This window comes from Colius striatus, chromosome 1, assembly GCF_028858725.1.
Source record: "Colius striatus isolate bColStr4 chromosome 1, bColStr4.1.hap1, whole genome shotgun sequence".
In the NCBI taxonomy this organism is placed as follows: domain Eukaryota; kingdom Metazoa; phylum Chordata; class Aves; order Coliiformes; family Coliidae; genus Colius; species Colius striatus.
The window spans coordinates 10,470,071-10,485,875 of NC_084759.1; the positions used below are offsets into that span (position 1 = coordinate 10,470,071).

General features: G+C 45.4%; 1 protein-coding gene across 4 annotated transcripts in view; it reads right to left on the reverse strand.

Moving 5' to 3' along the window:
- Positions 1–4,360: 4,360 nt before the first annotated feature.
- Positions 4,361–15,805, reverse strand: part of SMCO4 (single-pass membrane protein with coiled-coil domains 4) — a 31,082-nt gene continuing 19,637 nt past the window's right edge. For all 4 annotated transcript variants that reach the window (XM_062020383.1, XM_062020384.1, XM_062020381.1 and 1 more), the window contains one exon: positions 4,361–5,444. In XM_062020383.1, the coding sequence (XP_061876367.1) occupies positions 5,136–5,315 (180 nt within the window). In that variant the 5' untranslated portion in view covers positions 5,316–5,444 and the 3' untranslated portion in view covers positions 4,361–5,135. The remainder of the gene's footprint in view (positions 5,445–15,805) is intronic.

Consider the following 15,805-nt stretch of genomic DNA (forward strand, 5'->3'; position numbering starts at 1 on the left):
AAAATGCTTGTAAGCTGCTGACTTCTTTTGTGATTTTTCAAAGCTTTTTATCGAAAAGTGGGGAGGTTTTTTGGCTCCCAGTTGAAAGACTTGTTTTAAATAAAAAGGACAATGGTGAAGGCTGCCACCAGCTTTTTTTGCTGAAGGAAAAACAGAGGTCACGTACTCACAGCTGCCAACATGTTTCATCAAGATGTAATTCTGAAGTAGTTGGTGGCAGAGGAGCTGCCAGACCACTGCTGTCCAAGTCACCTCCCAAAACTTACTCTGATGGGGCTGTCAGCGAAACAGTAACTGAACAGAAACATTTCTACGTGGCTGACATGGAAGTTGGGTATTTAGTGCATTTTCTTCCTGCCATTTCTTACTCTCTTCCTTTTTTTGCACGGGAAATTCACGAATGGGAGAGTGTCAGATGGTGGGTAGCCTGAGCTGTGCAGAGGGGAGTGCAATCAACAGCAGCAAATCAACCCAGAAATGGACAAACATGATGAAAAATCACAGGCAGAGCTTTCTTGCTTTTCTGATGGACAGACTTTATGGCTGTACCTTACCCAGTCAAAGGCTAAGCACTCTGCTGGGGTCAGAGTTACTACAGAAAGCATCTAACCCCACCTCCCCTCACTGTTCTGGCCTAATCACAGTGCAAATGGTTACCATTCCCGATTCACAGTGGTGCAGGATCCAACCCCTCACTACTTAGTAATTCGAAACAAGATGAAACACCACCATGGGAATGAAAAAGAAGTCACCAACGGAGCCTGTCTAACAAGATGGGCCCCAGGTGATTTTCCATCTATGCTATGTCATGCCAGGCATCAAAGTTTGCTTCACACAGGCAGCTCAGGTATGTGCTGAGCAACATTCAGTCCTGCTGCTTTCTGCCTGTGGCTCTCCCAGAGACCACACAGCTGGGAGAAGGCAGAGGGCACTGGGGGAGCTCCTTAGCCTGCACCATACGGATGATGGGACTAACACAACCTACAGCAGCCAATTCTATCAGTCACAATCACTTTTTTCATTTGATTCTATGCAAAGGAGCCATCAACCAGATTTTACATCAGCTGCCTTGTACCAGGGAAGGTTTTCCCTGCTCAGACACAGCAGTGTGATGAGAAAATGCTAGGTTAAAGATTGGTCATGACAGAGCTCACTGGAATTGGCCAAAGCAGTGTGGGAACTGTGTGTTGTTTTCTCAGAGTTCACTGTGTCCAAGTTACTGGTTAATCACACAGACACCCTCAGATCCACGAAGAGGCTGTGATTTAATGTGCTGCATCTAAATTTCCACTAGTAGATTGAGCAAGACCCTTAAGATACCGTTACACTGTGCTCCAGCCTCCTTCCTTCAGTCAACTCAGTTTGTTCCTCTAATCTACTCTTAACGCAACTGCTGGGGGCTTTGACACAGATTTATCAAGACTATGTTTGCCTAATTGCCTTACAAGAACATGTGTGGGTGCAAAGGACAGTCTGCAAACATCCTCACACTGAACCTCCTGCGACAGATGTAGGATTTACTTTACTCGATGCAATCCCTTGTACAATCCCAGATGGAGCAAGAAACCCTGGGGAAGTCCTGGCCCTCGGTATCCCCTGTAAGCACTGTCACAGGAATTCTGTTGGTTGAAACTTTTCACAGAATCCCAGAATGGGGGGCTTGGAAGGGACCTCGAGACCATTCAGTCCAAGTCCCTGCTAAAGCACCTCGATCAGGGGGCACAGGCAGGTTTGGAAACCTCCAGAGAAGCAGACTCCACACCCTCCCTGGGCAGCCTTCAACCAAATGCAGGTGGTGCAAAGAAGACACCACCAGCTAACAGCTCCATCTGAAGCAATGATGAAGGCACTCGGCTGGGAGGTGGATGGCAGGACTTTGGTGGCACACGGTGTGTCAACTGGAATTACCTGCCCTGGTTAGATGCTTCTAGCAAGCAATGTCTCTGTGGTGTAGGTCCAAAGCAGACAATCGAGGTACCAGCTCCAGTTGGCATGTTGCAGGGCTATGGGGGCGTTGGAAACTGCACACACACCATTCAGGCACCGAACAGAAATGGTCTGAAGAAGGAACAGTGTGTTTGCTATGCTGCATGGATTTAAAGGGCTGTTTTGTCAACATCAGGATGTGACAAGCAAACATCTTGTAGGTGGACTGAAACAGAAGACCGAGAGCAAATTTCTCTGAGAGCAGGTGCAGTTCCTCCCGCGGCAGTGCCACCAGCTCCCCTCGCTTGGTTTTGGGGAGCTGGGGCCACGTATGACACAGGTGACCATATACATTTACACTGCAAGAACTACCTGACACGATTCCTTCATTTCTTAGTGCTTCAAAGACATTCATAAAACTCCATTCAAATCGTAATCTTGAAGTATTTGACTCAGATTTGATTTATGCTTTGAAAAATTGGTTTTAAAAGATCGCTCCTGTAACTTGATTTATCAGAAGGCCGTGGCAGGTTTTTAATGACTTCGCCTGATAATGAGCACTCTTGGAAAGCAGATCATAAGACACTGCTGAAGAAGTATCTCAGCATGAGTTTTCTGGTAAAATGCTTGTAATAAATCATTCAATTTTGCCCACAAGCTACTGTATGCTGGGAAAAGGTTTGAAACCTTATTTCTAAAACATTTTTGAAGGCAACTGACAGCTGGAGTAATATACACAGGTAAAAAACCCAGAGACACAGTTACACCTTCGGCTCAGAAGTTCACAGGAGTTGACATTTGGGCAACTGCCATTAATTTACTTCCCGATTATATCCCTGTGATTTTTGACAGTTTCTGTCCACAGAGGCCTCAGACCATTCTTGCCAATGCTCATTCTCACACCCGACAGGAGTAAAAGGGAATTGGTTAGAAAATGCCAGAATCCAACCTCACTGTTTACTAGGGAAAAGCAGATGCTTTTTTTTAAGAGTCAAACTGTGAAATCAATTGTAGCTTCTGCATAAGGAACCATTCAGAAGGCCTAACACTCTTCTCCTCTCAATTAGCACTCAGCCAAATTGCACTTTTCAAGGCACTGGCATACACGGCGTCTCTGATCAGCATTAAGCTACAGGCTCATATTAATAAACATCTGCCTCTGAAAAATCATTGTGACCTGAAGATCTTGCAGGTGACGAGACAAAGGGAGAGAGCCTACGAAAAAAAAAACAGCAGAAAATAAAGCATCTCCTTAGAGAAGTAATCTTGTGTTATCTAACCCAACTGACCTTTTACTCATTTAGGTGTTATCAGCCACTTAATTGCTCTTATGTGTCACAGGCTCAACTCTTGCAGAAAATGAAGTGGTGGGGGAGGAAATCACATAAGGAGTCTGAATAGTTTCAGGGAAAGCTTTATGAATTATAGAATTATTGCTTGGGCTGATAGAAAAGCCCTGCAGGTGGAACAGACTGAAATAAACCTGTTAGGTGGAGACAGGAACATCACAGGGACTTTGTCAGGGCCATCAGAAAGTACCATAGAATGAGCAGGGATGGGGAAACCATGGTTAAGAATCCAAAGTGGGGGAAGAATCTATGGAAGAGAGTGGCAGAAACTTTGGCAGCTTCCAGATGTCCCAGATACCAAGCACCCTGCAGAATACACATTTAAACTGCACACATTTTTGTTCACTTCCCTGGGCATAAATTTATTCAAGCTGATCCCCTGCTTTCAAACAGGGGCAAACTCTCAGAGCTGCCCCGCAGCCATCCCTGACTGAGGATAAAATAAAAACAGGACAAAAAGGCTTTGGTGCCTGGGAGAAGAGAAGCAGCTGGGAGATGACACAGACTAAGCGATTACTGTTACAAGATGGAGCATGTCAGATCTCCCCAGCTGAGGGAAGCAGTCCTCAGTACCAGAGCACAGGTAGTTTTGGGTCTCAGCGCACGGCTCAGGGAGCTCAGGGCTTCTACAGCAACTGTCTGTAGGTCGCTTGTTGGGTAAGATGCTCTGGGCAAACCCTGCTGGCCACTCTGTCTGGGTTGTCTGGGACAGGGACCATCTAACAGTCCATCCCCTTTAGCAACAGCTCCTGCCCTGAATTGCATTCACTTGCCCAAGTTACTGGTTTGTAAGCAGGTTGGGCTGCAGCAGCATTCCACATGGGAGCAACACGCAGGGTTAACGCACGAAGCACAGCAAGCTCTTCCAGTGGCATGATACAGGATTATTGAAGCATTTTGATCATAATTTATAGCTTGATTTCTTAGAATAAAACAGCCCAAACTGTGCTCACAGCTTCCTTTAAGTGGGGGAAGAGAGGGGGATGTCACAGGACAGCAGCTCACATCAGCAAACAGCTTCGAGACCCCCGTTAGACTCAGGATTCTTTTAATAAAGTGCTAAAAAAAATAATAAAATCAAGGGCTGTATCCAAAATCACCTTTTTATTGCCACTTATACAGATTTAAATATTTAACATCCAGATAAACAACTATCTGTGTTTATGCAGTTTGTTATTGGGTACTTCACCATAAACTGGTAGAATCTCCAACCTCTGTAAGATCCCTTCCAGTAGATCTGAAGCATTTGCTCGGCCTGTTGGCACCTCACAGCAAATGAAGAAAATCTTTGAGTGAACTACATAGTGTTTAATGAAAAAAATATTACACAGTGTAGGCTTTCACAATAAGTCACTTTTTTTTCTGCAAAATAATCTGAAGACTCTGAATAAGACTTCTCTCTTTTATTCAAAAAATAAATATATCCTTTCTGAAGCGAAGCACTTCGTATAACATTAAGTACAAAGAAGAAACGTACTTCTTTGGAAGTTCTGAAATAGACATACAAGAGCTCATGGGAGCAACGTGATCCATAACAGTGGTAAAAGCTGAAAGCTGATTTCTTACAAATTTATAGCAGAACACCATTTCCTTTTACAATATAGAGCTTCAAACAGATGTAAGAAAAAACACCCTTTTAAAAGTGTGAAAGGCACATGAACCGGACCATAAAACGTACTGGCACACTCGCTAATACGTTTTATGTTACATTCCTAAAGAGAATCTGCAGGACCCTAACCAAGAGAAAGACTGAAAATACCAGCAAGTTCCTTTGTGAAGTACTAAAAGAGTGGCAGAGAGTTCCTTTGGCTCTCCATAACATCATTAATACCTCAAAACTAGAAAGTCTGAACGGCTGCATCATTCGGTTGTATTTGGACGAGTCGCTACATAAACAAACACAACGATGAGCAGCACGACCACAGCCAGCGTGGGAAGCACCACCGTGGTGATTTGTTGCCGAGCCTCTTGCATCGCCTGTTTTCTCTCCTTTTTATCCTTGGAGGTCTCTTTTTTGGGTTTTCCTCTTAGCTGCCGCATCCTCCTCGTGGGATCTTTTGTTGCCTGAAATGAGGGAGTGAAGGGAGTCGAACAGCAGAAAATAGTCCAAGGTCTTTCGAAACAAGGCGTTGGAGAATTCCTTCTTCAAGTGGTTGGCTCTGCAAGGAACTGCAAGAGAAGGAAAAAAACAATGCTTTTGAGCAAAGCCTACACAAACCCCAGTTACTAAGACTCTCTGCAGCAAGTCTTTTACCCAGCTGGCACCAGTAACTGTGCAGCTTCTTCCAAGGAAGAATCATAGCGTGCTCACTCAGTTCATCCCCAACGCCTTGTCCATGAGCCCCCGCACACTCAGTGAAGCCCAAAGCCCAGCTATCTTGTCTCCTCTGTGGCAGACAAGATAACACACCTCATTATCTCAATTACTCTTGTGTCAGTGCAGCGTCTCGTGTCTCTCGCTGCAGACCAGCAGCTCCCGACAGCCCTGCCCCAAGGAGAGGCACTGCGTGTCTGTCACCCACATCGGGCGTCTCCTGGGTAAAGGACATTCTGGCAGGGAGAAATGTGGGGAAAGAGCCACCTAACTTACACTTCTGGTTCTGCTGCCATAGAACAAAGTAATCCAGAAGATGACTCAGTGATGTCACCCTTACTACAACTGTCATTTTATAGCTAAAGATCTGGGGCGATAAACAGTCGGCTCTCAAATCACTGCTGCGGACCAGCAGCCCTTAGTATGGCTGTTGCTCTGAGGCACCTGCTAGATTCACTTCCAAAGGCAGAAGCATGTATCAAGTGAGACTACCAAAAACACCACAGGACGTGAAGGCCCCTCTGAAAGAAAGAGAAGCAGTAGGGGCTCGGTATTTCCACACCCAAGTTCTCTGGGCCTCAGTTGCCTCCACTGTGTCTCTCAGGGCAGGGAGGATGTCCTCTGCCACAGCCCCCCTTTCTGCAGCGAAACAATAGCTGGGGACGGGCCAGATGCACCTCAACACAAATGTGGAGGGTGGAACAATTGCTGGCGTCAACTATTGAGTTGAACTGAGAGTGAACTATGAACCGATAGTCTTCCATCACTCTCCAGCACCCTTGGAATAAGACATATGTAGCAATCAGCGGGTTAACAACGCTGCCTCACTGCCTCTTCCCATCTTCTTTGTATCAAAATGTAAAGATCATCTTAGCATGCTGCTGCAGGTGAGGAACATGTGTCAACCAGCAAAGCTCACTCAGCTCACTACCATTTCCTCCTGATGTGTCATCTCTGGTTGATGCTGCAAGTTGTCTTACAACTAGTACTTTTAAAAAAGAGAGAGGGTTTCCACTGGAAGTGGGTTGCTTTCCGTTGGTATTAGCACACAACCTTATTTATTCAGTCTGATCACAGAAGCAAAACCAAACTGAATGGCTGATGTACAAACCAAGAATCCTCACCTGCAGGTTACATGTAGCTCCTTTGGTTATGTGCAGCTCTCTGGTTTACCCCACTTCCATTCCCTCTCCTCCTGCTCTGGTCACAAGCTTTACTACCAAACTCTAGAAAAACTACTGTGCAAAATAAAGTGTGGCATTTGCCCTTTGGGATAATTACATAAGCAGAGCATTTTGGGTTGCAGTATTTCCATACTGCTTTCTGTCTCCACTGTTAATGTACATCAGTGGGTTTTGTATCCAGATTGCTCACAAGACCCAAGAAGTGATGGACAGTAAAAGCTGTTGGGACTTTGTGTGTACCGTAGTAACAAACAGGAGTTGCCATGAAACCAACCTCTCTAACAGTAAATGTATGCCTGGCTCTCTGCATCGTCGCTTGCTACCCAGACATTACATTGGGATGGTTTTAAAGTCTCTTTTGAATATTTCATTCTGAGGGAAAATGATACCAAGTTAATTACATACACTGGCTACCATCTGACGCTCTGAACCAAAAGCCTTCCCGCAAATGTCAGCACCACTTGAATCACAAGTTGATGCTCTCCAGCCTGGGAACCTGGCACCCATTTCTAAAGACATTTCCAGTAGATTGGGTTACTTGGCTTTGCTACTGGCAGAGATGGACTTGCACAGAAACTAGCCCACGCTTGTCAGAGAGATGAGCCTCTGGGTTTGTCTTAACCAAGCCATACAATGGAAGGAGTGAATCCCTGCAAGCTGCTGGCAGGGTCCTGCCTGACAGCATCTGCAGCCATGGCGAGGAACACCACTCCCCACAGCAGAGGGGTTGGATATGCTCTTGTGTTCATGTTGGGATGAAACAGCCCTTAAAATGCAGCACTCAGCTACATAAGATGAAATTCTATGGCCTGTGTTGTGCAGAGTAAGGGCCACAGTCATCCCCTTCCACTGCCAAGCCTCTCACCAGCCACCCACAGACTTCCCTGGACAGCAGGTGACTACTGATAAATCATGGAAAGGAAGAAACAGGTACATCAAGTACAGCAAGTCAGTGCCAGGCAGGGGTTACAACATTAGGGTCTCATTCCCTGTGGTGTGTGTGGCCCCCTAGAACAAATGATCACACATTACTGAGATACATCCTCCTTCAGCCAGTACTCACCCTGCTCATGCACTGGGAAGGTTGAACTCAAGCACAGAGAGGAAGGCAGTAATCTAGCACTGGGATGAGGGTAATTAACAGTCTAGTTAGTGCTGTTCATTTAAAACGTCTCAGAGCAAGATGCTCTCAGAAAGGCAAGAAGATAGCAATGCCCCACAGGTACTTCATTCTCAAACTCTAACCTCTGTGACAAGCTCCTCTCACACTGCAGAAGTGGAAACTTGTCTTCTCAAACCAATCTGAGAATGCCCTTTGTATCGTAGCCTCCGCAAAGGGGAGTGGGCTACCCTGCTGCAGACTGCGTGCACCCTCCTGTGGCTGCAGCTCAATCCCATTAACCGCTCAACCTGGCCCAAGCATCCGCCAAGGTTGGAAATATCACCAAACTAGTGCAACTCCTGCTTTACTGCAAAGCCAGCAACTCCCTCAACTGAGACACTTCTAGGAGTAGCAACAGAGGGGACTACTGGACTCTTATCAGAGTGGAATACCCATAGTCCAGAGTGATGGGAGGCTGGCACTACCCAGAGACCATACCTTCACCTTCCTTGTATGCATTGTGCAATTCGAGAATGAAGTTGCACGGCATGAAGAGATTATTTTTAAGATCACTATAGCAAAGCTTCCTCCCCCCCCAAAGCAGGAAATTGCTGTCTAGAAAGAAACCACCTTGATTGCCAAGTCAAGAAAACGAGTGTCCACTTGGTATATTGGTTTGAAACAGCCGTTGCCCAGAGCTTTCCCCTTCTCTGACACGGCAGTGCTCCAACGCAACACTGACAAGCCAAGCTTTCAAGCAGTATGAAACATGACAAAGTTCAGGCTACTCTAGACAAACCTATAGATGTTATTCTTCAATATAATAAAACCCCACTAATTTAGTACCCTGGCTTGATGTCTGGAGCAATTACATTCCTCCTTGCCCACCATCCAAATTGCATTTTATAAATAAAAGTGCTCTTCATTCTACCTTCTGGGTTAAGTTACTCTGACCGGTTTTTGCAGACCTAACCTCAAAACCTAAAAGCATCAATCAGTGGCCTTGCTGAAGTCACACATACCAATGCTGAAGCATTTGCCAACATCTAAAAGCAAGTCAACTACAGCTAAGCAGGGACTGTGTCAACCCAGAAGGCTGTTGTGAAGCTTGTGGGTACCAGCATCCTTCAAATTACATCAACAGTCTTCCAGGCAGAACTTATTGCAATCCACTGTCTCCTTTCTTTTGTAAAATTAACACTGGCCATTAGTACTCTGGAAAGAAAAGCTCCTCACAGCACATGTGGCTACTCTTGCAAGCCAGGAACAGGGTCTTGACTCTGCCCACACCAGTGCTTGCTGACTACTGCAATCCTAACACATGCACAAAAGATTTCCTGGGGCTGCACTTAGTGTAATCACAAGTCTAGACAGCCAAAGAACTGATTATCACCAACCTTACAGCATGAATGTATTAGCCACGTTAAGCTGAGTAATTTTTCTCCAAATCCCAAATTACAAGTGCTTGCAAACCACTGTGGATTTACCCAGCCTCACAGTCCTGCTCCTGACACCGAAACATTTCTGGAACAGCAAAACAGCTCGAAATTCTAACAAACAATCTGACAAGAATTAATTTTTAGCATTTAGCATTTAAATTTTCCCATAGGGACATGGATGTTACAGACATTAACAATATAACCAAGCAGCAGTCAGGACACACAGTACACAAACTGCCTGCCAGCAGTAGGAAAGATACAAGACATCTAAGCAGACAGTATTTTTCAGACTATTAGTGTTAAAAAGCCCCAAAACCAGTATTTCCCAGTCACTAAAACATATCAGGATCAAGAATCAAGAAGAACTAAAACCAACAGGCTTGTCAGCTTGTTACCTGTTTGTGCTACTGGGCTGATTAATTCAGGGTACTGCAGCAGAGCAGCAGAAGAGTCCAGGAGATGGAAAGAAGAGGTAGTGGGACCCAGAGGAAGCTTGGATGCCAGGGAAGCCTGCTCACTAACTGAGCAGTCCTTCGAGCAGGAGCACTGCCCAACCTGCTGCTGAAGCCCAGGGCTTTGCAGCACTCCCCTCTCACTGCTGGAAGGCCCTGCAGTCTCCTACACACCAGGCTTCCACCTTCCCTTACCTCGGGCAACTTCAGCTTCACTGCAGCTAAGCCGTGGCCGTTGCAAGGAGGGAGCAGCTCCTGACAGAGCAGAAGGAAACCCGACCTTCTGCCCCAGGCAGCCCCAGGGAGCCCAGGACCAACAAGATATCTGAAGCAGTATCATTCTTACCTCTACCCTTAATTAAACTAAGGTCAAAGCAACGCATATGCATTATTTTCTGCCTTTGAAGCCATGCAAATGTTTTGGGTTTCTTTAATAAATGATCAAAGTCCAGATTATACTGTTACACAAACCCTGGGTACTATTCAGTAACAGACAAGGCTTGTTTTGGGCTACCCCACAGAACACGTTGGTTTTTATCCTGACTCCATTAACTGATTTCACCTCCAGGTGAAATACCACAGTTTGGACGGGGAATTTTCTGTCCTGCAGCTTTATGTTCTGGCCATTGCTAAAGTAGCATCAACAAAGTCACCAATTTCTAAGGTGATTTGGGCAGCTCAGAAATGTGGCTAAACAGGAATTTTTTAAAGTATTTCAGCAGGAGCTTGGGACAGATTTACAAACAGGAACATTTGTGCCCAGAGCTCAAAACAGGGTCTCCAGAGACCTCAGTTCTGCTCACAGCCTTTCCATTCATCCACATCCAACCCTCTTCCTTGTTTTTCAGCTTGTGTCTCATTTTTGGCAGGTGTAAGAGAAAAAAAATATCAATCCTTATGATTTCTCTGAAGAACACCTTCATCCTTCACGCCCTTGGGTGGCTGCTAGCTGGGTAGGATTTGCAGGAGCACTCACACCAGTTTGCACCCAGCCCCCATGCCGAGACAGAAGCCACATGTGCTCCTGGGTTTGTGCTGGATGCAGGGGGCACCTAATGCCCTGCAAACCCTTATTTTAACAGCTTTCATGCAACTGCAGTAGTGATTGTCCAGTCCTATTTCCATCACATTCAAACACAATCATTACACTCCATTCTAAATACTCCATGTAAAATGATAGTTTTTTTTAAACATCTTCCTCATTCGACAGGCCCTAAAAGAGCAAAATGTTCTGTGTAATCACCTGTGTGAGTGACAAAGATGGATAGAGCGGAGATTTGCCAATTTGACTAAGACAGCTGAACCCTAAACAGCAAGGCTGTCCAGAAGATTAACAAAACACTTTAATCCCAGTCACATCCTCCCTCCCTCCTCTCCAAATCTCCACAGCCAACCCGTTTGCAGCAACATAAAAGCAGCCACATGATGAAATGAATATTCCAGTTGCAGGACAGTTCCTTTTGGACCAAAGCACAGCCCCATGCAACCACTAACAAGGGGAAATGATTATTACCTGCTTAAAAAAAAGAAACTTTTAATTTGTACAAGCCATCTCCCCAACAAACCAAAAGCAAGGACTTTGCAAGAACAGTCACACAAATATCTTTGGCTCTGCACTGTCAAAAGTCTGGGTCACCCAGCTCTTTACTTTTAAATAGGAGTCACAGAGCAGAATTGATGCAGAGCTGAAGAGAATGCTTGCAATGCTAAGTTTGAGATCTTCTGTTTCAGTGACACTATCTATCATGATTTAAGAGTGTGCTAAAAATGAAAAAAGCATTAAGAGAAATTTTTTGCCCTGTGAAAAATGGATTTGCACGTTACAGCAGGAGGCCAATTCTCAATCATAAAAATCTCCCTCAGTCTATTTGACTGTAGCGAGGAATTACAATTAGCAAACCAAAACAACCCTGTTTTCAAGGGGAAGAGCTTTTAATTACACACAGAACAAGATGGAACTATTAAGATGCTGCTTGAAGTCAGTTTAATATTATTTTTTTACCGAAGGGTGGTGGCTTTTTCCCAAATTGCAGACTGAAATCTGAATTGACCCGTCATTACTACACCACCACATTTACTGTAAATGTAGCTTTGAGAGCCTCCGAACTACTCAGAGCATTCGGAAAATGAAAGGCAGCACTGAATGCTGCCAGAAAGTCAGAGAGAGCAAGGCTGCCGGAGCAGAAAGCCATTTCAATACGGTTTGCACGATTCTGAGGGCCTGGATGTAGCGAGTGATCTGCGTTAGAAACAAAAAGCCCCAGATCTCTGCATCTGGAAGGCTCTGCTCGACACAGACGAGGTGCTGGTATTTTTGGCATTGCAGTGCAATCCTGTCTGACCTGAATGCAGGAAAGAAACAGAAACCCATTTAAAACCGAAAAGGAGTTAAAAGGCAAGTCCTTCTGCTGCATGAACAGGTGGATAAATAATCTGTATTTTTCCTTGTAGATAAAGAAGTAGCATCGAGACAACTTTTCCAACAGGCAGCCTAATGAAGAAATACTGCTGAAACACAAGAAAAACAAACACATAATTTCTGTCACTGCATGAATTCAGCTCCTTGGGGAGGCTGTAAAAGAAGAGCTTCCTATTCTCCATCTATACAGCTACAGAGGACCTTGCACATGAATGCAGTAAACCACAGCACCTAGCATATGACTCGATATTATGTGTTTGCTCAGCTGTTTTCTTAAAAAGTAATTTTCTCAGCTGCTCCTGACAAGATTCCTTTGGATACAAAACATTTATCTTTCCAGTGTACTTATGGAAATTCAGTCAGTTTCTAAATAGCAATGCTAAATAAATAAATAAAACCAAATAAACCAGTCGCTGGTGTCAGAGCTCTTCAAAATTTAGGTGCTGCTTTCTCAGAGCAACCGCAAGAATTCAGCATCTGAAAAGAGGCACAGCCATTGGAATCTGGTGTGAAAATAGCATTTCTGCCTTCCAGTGCAGCTGCATCAGGGTCAGGAACCCACGGAGACCTGGGCTGTCGCTGCTAACTCACACCATAGGCTGAGCTGTCACCAGAGGGTAGCAGCGCTCATCCTTTGAGCCGATAATGACCTTGATGGGAAACACTCTTCTCCTGCTGTCTAGAGTGGGGTCTGGTTGTTACTTCTCCTGTTCAAACTAGGGGCTCCTGTCATGGTCTCTCCAGGAGACAGCATCACTGTAAACATGTTAGAAATATCCCTGAGATAGGGGGCAGGCAGAACAGCAGTGGGTCGGAAGCCTGATGTTGCCGTTTATATAATGCAAACAGGAGAGTTGAGGGACTGTCACTACTTTTCATTATCATTCTACTGTCATTAAAAGTTTGGCATTGAAAATTCAGTCCAGGCTAAAACTTGGCAAGAAAAAAAAAAATCCATGCCCACAGCAAGAAGAGGTTGTTAAATTTAAACCCACAAAAGGCAGCAGATGAGGCTGAGGTGTCAGGCGAGGGTGAGCGCAGGCGTGTGTGCACTGAGAGGGGGCGACAGAGGCACCCTCAGAAGGGAAAAGAACCACATCACCATCTACAAACAACGTGTGTACTTCCCGAGCACAAGACAACCCATGTATGCTGCACTCAAATGACTGGAGGAAGAGTTTTTTTCTTTGGAAGGCACAAAGGGAAAATCTCCCTCTTCTAGCTCAAGATACAGAACTTTCTGCCACAGGAGAAAGTGAGATAGATGTGTGTGTTCCTGAAATCCTCCTGACACAGTCCTGAAGGGGAAAAAAGACACCACTTTGTCTTTACAAAGTAACTTGGAGGTACTCAGAGATGTAAAGCAAGCTGGATGCAGTGCTAGAGCACGCTGAACAAGGGGTTCAGATCTCAAACTCATCCCCTTCCAAGGTTGTCTGAAGCTCTCGTTTTTCAAGCTTTTCTCAGCACGGGTTTTGCAGTCAGAGGCTGAGAAAAGCCTGCTGGCACCATGCCTGTCTCTCTGTATCTGAACACGTGCCAGGGGCAGACTGCACGACACTGGAGAGTAAATCACACGCAAATCAACCCAAATAAAACCATTCAAGTAGGTGTCTGTTACTCACTTGCTTTCAAGTGGATCGGGTGTTTTAGAGGTTACGCAGTGCTGCCATTTAGCAGATTTCAATCCTTCCTCTGTTGCCTTCTACACACACTTGTTTGATCTGAGTAATCAAGTTATCAATGAATAAAAGAAAAGCCTCCATGTTGCACTGGAACAGCACCGTGGGTTTAGGCAGGAGATCGTCCTCCACCAGCCAGAAATCTGCACCTTTCAGAAACTCCTTTCAAACTATAGCAACGATCCCACCATCAGCATCACAACAACGCCATCAGGACACTTTTTGGTGGAGGGGAAGATAAGAACTGAAACTCGCAACACAGGATGGGTGGGGAGTTTTTTCTTCCTATCTCTGGTGTCATTAGAATCTCATTCTGTTTACTGCCCAGCTTAAACCTGAAGTCTTATTACACTTCCCTAAACAATCTCACTTTATAATAAAGCAGCAGGCTTTCCTGCCATGATTGATAGACTCAGTCTGCAATTATTTGAGAAGTCACACAATTACATACAGCTGGATTAGGCTGATCAAATCCCTGTTAATGTCTGTCAATATACCCATAATAAGATGGTGTGACATTAATATAAACTAATATAAATGCAGAAAGTTTAGAATCACAGAAATGCTTCAGTTTGAAAAAGATCCTTAAGATCAAGTCCAGCCATTAACCCAGCACTGCCATGGTCACTGCTAAACCATGTCCCTCAGCACCTCAGCTACACAACTTTTAAACACCTCCAGGGGTAGGGACTCCACCAGCTCCCTGGGCAGCCCGTTCCAAAACCTGACAATGCTTTTAGGGAAGATATTTTTCCTGATACCCAGTCCAAACATCTTCTGGTGCAACTTGAGACCATTTCCTCCTGTCCTATCACTTATTACTTCGGAGATCAACTGCCACCTCACTACAACCTCCTTTTAGGCAGTTGTAGAGGGTAATTCTCTTCTCCAGACTAAACATCCCCAGCTCCCTCAATCACTCTTCATCAGACTTGTGCTCCAGACCGTCCATCAGCTCCGTTGCCTGTCTCTGGACATGCTCCAGCACCTCAATGTCCTTCCTGTAGTGAAGGGACCAAAACTGAACACAATGTTTGAGGTGCAGCTTCACTCAACAGGGCAGAGTACAAGGGGACAATCACTTCCCTGGTCCTGCTGGCCACACTATTTCTGATAGAAGCCAGGATGCCATTAGCCTTCTTGGCCACCTGGGCACACTGCTGGCTCATGTTCAGCCATCTGTCGATTAATATCCCCAGGTTCTTTTCCTCCAGGCAGCTTTCCAGCCACTCTGTCCCAAGCCTGTAGCATTGCACAGGGCTGTTGCAGCCCAAGTGCAGGACCTGGCATTTGGCCTTGTTGAACCTCATACAGCTGGCCTCACCCCATCAATACAGCCTGTCCAGGTCTCTGAAGAGCTTTCCTGCCCTCAAAACACGATCCAGCAATGTCCATTCACAGTCCAGGATGCCAGCCACACTCTGGGATGCATCCAAAGCAGAGTGGGCAGCAGGGCAAGGGAGGGGATTCTGTCCCTATGCTCTGCTGAGACCCCACCTGCAGTGCTGCATACAGATCTAGGGCCTCCACATAAGGACATGGACCTGTTGGAGCAGGTCCAAGAAGGGATACAGATGATCAGAGGGATGGAACATCTCTCCTGTTGAGACAGTCTGAGTTGGGATTGTTCAGCCTGGAGAAGAGAAGGCTCCGGGGAGATCTCCAGCAGTCTTCCATTACATACAGGGGCCTACAAAAAAGCTGAAGAGGGATGGTTGACAAGGACATGGAGTAAAAGGACAAGGGAAAATGCTGAAAGAGGGTAGGCTTAGTTTAGATATTAAGAAGAAATTCTTCAATATGAGGATGGTGAGGCACTTGAACAGGCAGCCCAGAGCTTATGATTGCCCCATGCCTGGAAGTTTTTATCATAAAAATATGATAGGGGGTTGGCAGGGACCTTTAGAGATCATCTAGTCCAACCCCCCTGCAGAAGCA